Source organism: Henckelia pumila, chromosome 1, assembly GCF_033568475.1.
Source record: "Henckelia pumila isolate YLH828 chromosome 1, ASM3356847v2, whole genome shotgun sequence".
NCBI classification, from domain to species: domain Eukaryota; kingdom Viridiplantae; phylum Streptophyta; class Magnoliopsida; order Lamiales; family Gesneriaceae; genus Henckelia; species Henckelia pumila.
Genome location: NC_133120.1, coordinates 17,295,127 through 17,303,221, shown reverse-complemented (window position 1 = coordinate 17,303,221; position 8,095 = coordinate 17,295,127). Strand labels below are relative to the sequence as shown.

The following is an 8,095-nucleotide window of genomic DNA, read 5'->3' as shown; positions in this document are numbered from 1 at the left end:
ATGGGATACATCTCATTTGCTCTTTCTCTTGTGGTGTCTTAGGAAACTGTTCCTTAGAAAGAGTAATTCCATGTCGGGTTGGCAAGAAACCCTTCTTAGAATTTTGCACCGAAAAACGTGCAAGATCTTTATCAATATAAGTTGCTTGAGACAAAGCTAGGAGTCTATTCTTCCTATCCCAAATAATTTGGATTCCAAGAACATAACTCGCTTCTCCCAAATCTTTCATTTGGAATTGCTCGGCCAACCATCTCTTTATATCATATACCAATTTTACGTCATTTCCAATGAGTAAAATGTCATCGACATAAAGGACTAAGAAAACCACCCTTTTAGAATTGATGAGCTTGTAAACACAAGGTTCATCCATATTCTGTTGGAACCCATAAGTCTTGATGATCTCATCAAACCTAAGATTCCAAGACCTATATGCTTGTTTAAGTCCATAGATGGACCTTTTAAGCTTGCAAACCTTTTGCTCTTGGTCTTTTACCATGAATCCTTCTGGTTGCATCATATAAATGCTTTCTTCAAGATGACCATTCAAAAACGCCGTCTTGACATCCATTTGCCAAATCTTATAGTCGAGACTAGCTGCAATGGACAGGAGAATACGGATAGACTTTATCATGGCAACTGGAGAGAAAGTTTCTTCATAATCAACTCCTTCATTTTGGGTATAACCCTTTGTCACTAATCTTGCTTTGAAAGTCTATACTTTCCCATCCACGCCTCTCTTTTTCTTGAAGACCCATTTACACCCTATGGACCTGACATCTTCAGGTGGATCTACAAGTTCCCAGACTGAGTTGGAGTACATCGACTCCATCTCTTGGTTCATGGATTCTTGCCATTTTTCTTTATCAGGATCTTTCATTGCATGTTGATATGTCAATGGATCATCATCATTGGTATCGGCTACAACAACATTTGTTTCACCATCCTGTCTATAGCGAGTAGGAGTTCTAATAACTCTCCCACTACATCTAGGTACCAAACTTTTCTGATTAGGAACAGTGGTTTCCTCTTTTTCCCTATTGTCTTCTACAAACATTGGTTGTGGAATTATCTGATCATTTAGCAACTCCTCGAGTACAAATTTACTACGAGGCTTGAAGTTAGTCATATAGTCGTTCTCAAGAAAAGTAGCATTTGTTGATACAAATACTTTCTTTTCTTGTGGACTATAAAATAAACCTCCTCCGGTGCCTTTTGGATAGCCAACAAACAGACACACTTCTGTTCGTGATTCCAGTTTCCCAGATTTTCCTTTTAGTACATGAGCTGGACATCCCCAGATACGAAAATGACGCAAGCTTGGTTTACGTCCATTCCATAATTCTATTGGGGTTTTAGGGATAGACTTTGATGGTACTACATTCAAAATGTAAACCGATGTTTGTATTGCATATCCCCAAAAAGATGTAGGCAGTGAGGCATAGCTCATCATGGATCTCACCATGTCTAACAAAGTCCGATTCCTTCTTTTAGCAACACCGTTTTGTTGCGAAGTTCTAGGAGCCGTGAGATGGAATATGATCCCTTTCTCAATTAAGTGATTCTTGAACTCAGTATCAAGATATTCACCACCTCGATCTGATCGAAGTATTTTCAGTGACATTCCTAATTGCTTTTGAGCTTCAGCTAGAAATTCCTTAAACTTTCCAAAATTTTCAGATTTCCTTTTCATTAGATAAACATATTCATATCTTGAATAATCATCAATAAAAGTGATGAAATATTCATAACCTCCTCGTGCTTGTACATTTAATGGTCCACACACATCGGTATGTACTAGCTCAAGTGGTCCTTTGGCCCTTTTACCCTTTGACAAGAAAGGTCTCTTAGTAATTTTGCCTTCTACACAAGATTCACAAAATGGTAGAGTGTCAACAGTTAACTCTCTCAAAGGACCTTCCTTTGTTAGTCTATTAATCTTATCCAGATTGATATGATCTAATCTAAGAAGCCATAAATATGTTTCATCACTGTTTGCAAGCTTTTGCCTTTTGTTAGACTTCGGATAAGCTACTTTGAACAATTCAGTATTTAGAGATAAACGTTCACAAGGCTTAAGGACATACAACCCATTTTCCATACATGCATGACAAATTTCGAGACCATTTTTCAATATAGAAATTCCATTATTATAAAAAGAAATCCCAAACAATTGTTCATGCAATTTAGAAATAGAAATCAAATTTCTACAAAAACCGGGAATAAAATAAACATTGTTCAGAACCAAATATTTATTTTCAAAATTTAAATGGGCGACTCCCACAGCCTTGACAGAAACTAATGCCCCATTGCCAACTCTTAGTGTCACCTCCCCTTCAGCAAGCTCCCTCGAAGAACTAAGCAGCTGCATAGAAGAACAAACATGATTAGTTGCTCCTGAATCAATTATCCAGTTGGATGAATCATTCACCACTAAACAAGCTTCTAATACAAGTAAATCAAATTTACCGTTATTTTTCTCCTTCAGCTCCGCGAGGTATCGTGGACAGTTTCTTTTCCAATGTCCATCTACTCCAAAATGAAAACACTTTCCTTTTGGCTTCTTCTCGGCCTTCTTGTTGTTGGGTTTGATGATCTTAGCCCCAATCTTGGGCTTTTTGAACTTATCACCACGCTTTCCACCCTTAGCCTTTTTATTCTTCAAACCCTTTGAAGAAGATGGCTTATCTGCAACATTTGCTTCAGCCTTATTTTTCACAATTCCCGAGATGGCTTCAAAAGTTTGAAGTTCATTCAGTAGTTGAGTCATCCCATAATTCAACTTATTCATAATATGGTTGCTTGTGAATGGGATGAAGTCACTAGAGAGCGAATTCAGAATAATGCATACTTGTGTGGCTTCATCAACAACTGCACCATGCATCTAAGCCTCAGAAAATGATTTGTCATCTGCATGACATGATCACGAACATGAGTGCCAGGAACCATCCTAGCATTCGTTTACTTCCTTGTGGCCTCATGACGAGCTTGCCCAGATTGTTTCCCAAACATACATTGAAGAGATTCCATAATCTCAAAAGCAGTTTCCATGGGCTCCATCTTGATTCTTAGTGCATCAGACATGCTAGCAAGCATATATGCCTTAGCCTTGTTTTTGGACGCAATCCAACGATCATACGGTTCCTTAACAGCACGAGTCGCATTGGCGGGTGGTACTGGTGGACATTCCTCAGTTAGAACAAACATGTTGTTCTCACTAACCAGCACAATATTAATGTTGCTTTTCCACTTGGGAAAGTTTTCGCCAGTCAAAGTATTGTTTGCAAGCAAAGACATGTTAGGATTTCCCATTGCCATTTTATTGCTGAATTTAAATAAAAAAAATTATTAAATTGTTTGAAAAAGAATATCTATATGAACATTTCGGAATAGTAAACTCATGCATGAATGCAAATAATAAGTACAATACCAAATTACCATTCCGTCGATAATTCAACTAACCACATACTATAATGTCGTCGTTGGGACTATCACATAGTTTGCTTAGTTAAACCAATACACTTTTTAATTAATACATGTGCTACAAAAATAACTCTTATTTACACACATATTAACTACCAAAAATAAAATAAACTTTGGTCAAAGATATAATCAACAATTTGATCTCATATCTTCATGAGTAAGACCCTTCATTTTAAATTTTAGATTTAACTTAAGAATGCCGCCGTAAGGATGGTCAAACTTAAAATACATCTAAAATTCTATCATAAGAGATCTAGCCTTGATATTGAATCAAAACGGACACCACCCGTAGGGTAACGAAATCAAAGCGTTAAGAGGCGCCATTCTAACTCTCACGTTGCATGACCAATGAAGGAGACCAATAAATAATTACTCATTATTTAATGGGTATTTTATTATTAGATAACTAATTATCCAATACACCATAGGTTTTAATAATCATATTATTAATTAGACATCATATGTCATAATAACCAAGGATTTTTAAAATTTTAATAGAATTCTCAATTCAAAATTCTAATGTACAAAAATCCAAATTTTAGAAAAAAAAAATTCCAAATTAATCGAATTAATTCAGATAATGCATTGCATAAATTCACATAAACAATTTTATAAAATAAAAGATATGCACAACATGCTATAACGCATACGATAGGCATATCTAAATATGATCCACGTGACATATTAAGATCCATGAGCATACCGTCTAATGTGCCAAACAAAAAACACTAAGACATGCAATTGCAGTAAACATCCAATCCTTGTCTCAAAAGGTATTCTGGACACCAATTCATTTTTCAAAAGAAAAACAATAATTAAAATATTTAACTTCCGATAATTACGTTAATTATCAAGACTATTAAATAAATTAATTAACTGTGAACAAATTAATATTATTCTTTGAATCTGATAATTACATTAATTATCGAACCATTAATTAAATATTTAATCTATTGATAATTACATTAATTATCAAAACTATTAAATAAATTAATTAACTTTAAATGAAACTTTAATGTTTCTGGCCATGTTAGCCGAAACACTAAGAACTCAATTTAACAAAATATAATAATCAACTAATTGATCCAATTTTGTTAAGATCAAAGTATTTAATAGTTTGATAATTACATTAATTATCAAGACTATTGAATAATTGAAGTAGTACTGTTCAAAGTAAATTCCCGAGGCAATGACATCAAACGACAAAAATTCTAAAATCAACAATTGATTCCATTTTGTCATTTGTTTTTTCGGCCAAAACATATAATGGAAGTCTGCAATACAAGCCATTTATCAAAACAATAAAGAATCAAATTAATAGAACCATAATCGTGTCACAGTGAAATAAATCATGCAGAACACATTCTTAAAATATGTGATAACATACAATCAAAATTTAACATGAGAAACGATCATAAAAACTTATGATAATATTTTGCAACAACCTGACTCTGATACCACTTGTTGGTTTTTTATGTTCGATGCGCAGCGAAAATATGTGAAAAATAAGATTAAACGACTTTTAAAATTTTTCACTGACAAAACAATTTTGTATAAGATCGAACAAAGATCTAGTTTAATTATAAAACTTCACAAGTTCTCTTATAATTAAACATGCAAAATACTATAATAAATTTAATGATTAAGATTCTATTATATGGAATAGGAATTGTTACTAAATGTTCTCTTGATGATTCACTACTTGTATGTGATCGGCTCTTCTGGAATTCCTTCAGCTCCACGGTCTTCCTCACCAATCTTCAAATCAACCAATGGACAATAGTGTGGGCTAACTCTTTCAATTTTTTTCACAAAATTATTAACTAGAATTTTTCACAAAAATTCTAATCTGACAAGAGAGAATGAGACGTGCATATGTATGTTTCTAGAAAATTTTGATCGATCCTTCTAAAAGTTAGAAAACTATTTTTATAGATTAAAATTGAACAGATCAAATCTTATCAATTTTTAATTATCAAAACAAAAACAAAATCCCAACTAATTTGAGATTTACACAACTTTTAAATTTCAAATTTGCAACCAATTTTCAAAACCAAAAAATATGGTTCTCGAAAATCTAGCAAAAAATAATTCAAAATTTTTGAATTTTAAATAATGATAAAATATCTAATATTTGATGTATATTATTTAAAAATCAAAACTTGTTTGAATTTGTATAGAATCAGATAATCATATCCAATTCTAAAACTGAAATCATTTGACATTCAAATAATTATCAAACATCTCATAATTATCTAAAATAATTACTCTCTCTATTTATCCAAAAATAAATTATATTTGTAATCAAATTACAAATATAAAATATAATATTCTCTTTATTAAATAATAAACAATTTTATTATTTAATCAATTTGTGTGAATTAATAATTAATCATATTAATTATTTAAGAGTATCCATTGTGATTGTATGAAGATGGTTTGGGGACCATGAACCCATAATATCAAGCTCCAATAAATTTAAATAAAATTAATTATAGCTCTTTAATTAATTATCTAATTTATTAGTTCCAAGGTTACTCCACTAAAAATCCAAAACTGCACTCTTGATAAATATGGAACATGCTTACACAAATATTTGAATAGTCCATCGATATAATCATTACATGTTAATCAATCCTCCGTTCATGGTTCACAATTAGAGCTGGGTGAAATTACCGTTTTACCCCTCTGTTTGTATCTAAAACCTTAAGTACCATTGATCCACTAATGAACAGTTAATTCATAATCTAATTATGAATTAGAGTGCTCAAACTGTTCAGTGCTAGAACCAATACTCAAGGGAACCATTTTAACATCCTTTCAGAAGTTACGGATTCCATGTCTGTAAATCATATTCTCAGCTGAATGTATTTATGAGTCTCCAAAATGTAAGTATTAAATCTATTACTAAAATAGATTTTAACGAACAAATCAAGAAACACATTAACACAAACCTGTTGGAGAACGGCGATCAGATCAATCAGAATTGATACCCGGTGCAGCGGAAGTTTAAAAATTTTATATGGAACGATTCCATAATGGGTATCAAAACTTTACGATTAAATTGTGTGTGTAAAAATTAAATAACAATTATAAATTTTTACCTCCAATCTCGAATCGAGATTATGGACACCAACAGATTACTCTGCTCTTGTTGTATCTCCCAGGAACTAATGAACGAACTGTTCTTCAATCAGGTCCACGAACAGAGATTTAATCCCTCTGATAGATTGCACTAGAAAATCTATCAAAAGTTTCTACGAAGAGAATTAACGAATTTGATTCGTTAAACCAGACTGCAGGCTGGATTTTCCCGAGCAGAGAGGGAAGGGGGGCGGCCACTTTTAATAAAAACAACTAGGGTTTTCGAAAATTGTGAGCCTCTGTTATGTAATTTCTGTACTGCAATAACTTATTTATAATGTGGGCTGCTAACAGCTTAGGGCCCATTAGTCATAAGTTCAAGCCTGACAAGCAAAGCCCGCATGTTCAGAAATTAATATATAATTCATCGTGACTCAGATTGATAAACCAATTTCACCAATGTGCACAGAAACCATTTCTGCATCTTTTAAAGTCAAGATAAATTTTTTTGAATCCGAATTCAGTGATTTCCAAAAATGCCCATCCCTATGTCATTTTAGGAAATCTTACTCCTCTACTCTTAAATAAGAAGTCCCACTTCTTTGTTCATTAAATTTAACTCTTTAAATTTAACTATCTCAACGGGGATTAAAAATCCATTACTCTGTGTGACCCTCAATGGTTCAGGGATACAGCTAGCCGTGGGCTCACAACTCCTTGTGACTCAGAACAACAATTTCCGACTTGCCCATCGAATCATGGTAAGAGCGCCTAGCAACATCGCCCCATGATTCCCTAGGTATCACTGATAGTTCCTGCAAGAACCAATAGATTTTGGTTAGCGTACAGTACGGTCCCTTCATCCATATATCCCGATCGAATCAACAACCATTAGTAAATCGAGAGTCGTTCGAGAATCGATAACTATGCAATGCATCTTGAAGATCAAATAGTGACATCGCATGTGCTACTAAGAAACCATTTCTTAAAACACATCATGTACTCTGGCCAGAGATTCGTCACACTAATATCTCCTCAGATTGCATAGGATATCCACACTCGCAAGTATGTGGTGAATCCTTGACAACAAAGCATCAACTCCTATATGTGTTGTAACTGTACCCAATCCCAACACCTGATGACCCCAATAGAGTCGGTAAACGAGTCAAAGTACAGTACTAGCATATAGAGTCTCAATGATGTTTCAAATAGTAAGGACTAATGGTGTACAACCAAAACCGCGGACTTTATTTACTCGATAAGTGATAACCACTTGGAAAGTCCGGATAGGGTAGTTCGATCATTCATCGTATGAATATCTGTTTGCATGCTTTGAAAATCTCTATGTTCCATACCAATGAAACGTGGTACTCGGCATCGCAAATTCTAGTCTCAATCTCGAGCGATCCTTATCCTTATTAACGGACGGCTCAATCGACTAGGAACTGTTTAGAATATACAGTGACTATAAGATGTGTTTCATGATAGTCATCCCCATGTACTACCACATCTTAAATACACTATAGTATAT

The 8,095-nt window shown here is 33.7% G+C and overlaps 2 protein-coding genes across 3 annotated transcripts; both read right to left on the bottom strand.

Moving 5' to 3' along the window:
• Positions 1 to 2,195: 2,195 nt before the first annotated feature.
• LOC140876086 (uncharacterized) lies at positions 2,196 to 5,343 on the bottom strand. Of its 2 annotated transcripts, XM_073279939.1 has the most exons (3): positions 5,183 to 5,343; positions 2,467 to 3,322; positions 2,196 to 2,362 (listed from the first exon to the last, which is right to left on the bottom strand). In XM_073279939.1, exons 2-3 carry the CDS (start codon positions 2,879 to 2,881, stop codon positions 2,355 to 2,357), a joined length of 423 nt encoding a protein of 140 aa, XP_073136040.1. In that variant the 5' UTR covers positions 2,882 to 3,322; positions 5,183 to 5,343; the 3' UTR covers positions 2,196 to 2,354. The 2 variants fall into 2 exon arrangements, with proteins under 2 accessions (XP_073136040.1, XP_073136039.1); XM_073279938.1 differs by lacking the exon at positions 5,183 to 5,343 and having other exon boundaries at positions 2,467 to 4,344.
• On the bottom strand, positions 2,882 to 3,315 carry LOC140860034 (uncharacterized). Its single transcript, XM_073262782.1, has 2 exons — positions 3,012 to 3,315; positions 2,882 to 2,907 (listed from the first exon to the last, which is right to left on the bottom strand). Exons 1-2 carry the CDS (start codon positions 3,313 to 3,315, stop codon positions 2,882 to 2,884), a joined length of 330 nt encoding a protein of 109 aa, XP_073118883.1.
• Positions 5,344 to 8,095: the final 2,752 nt, after the last annotated feature.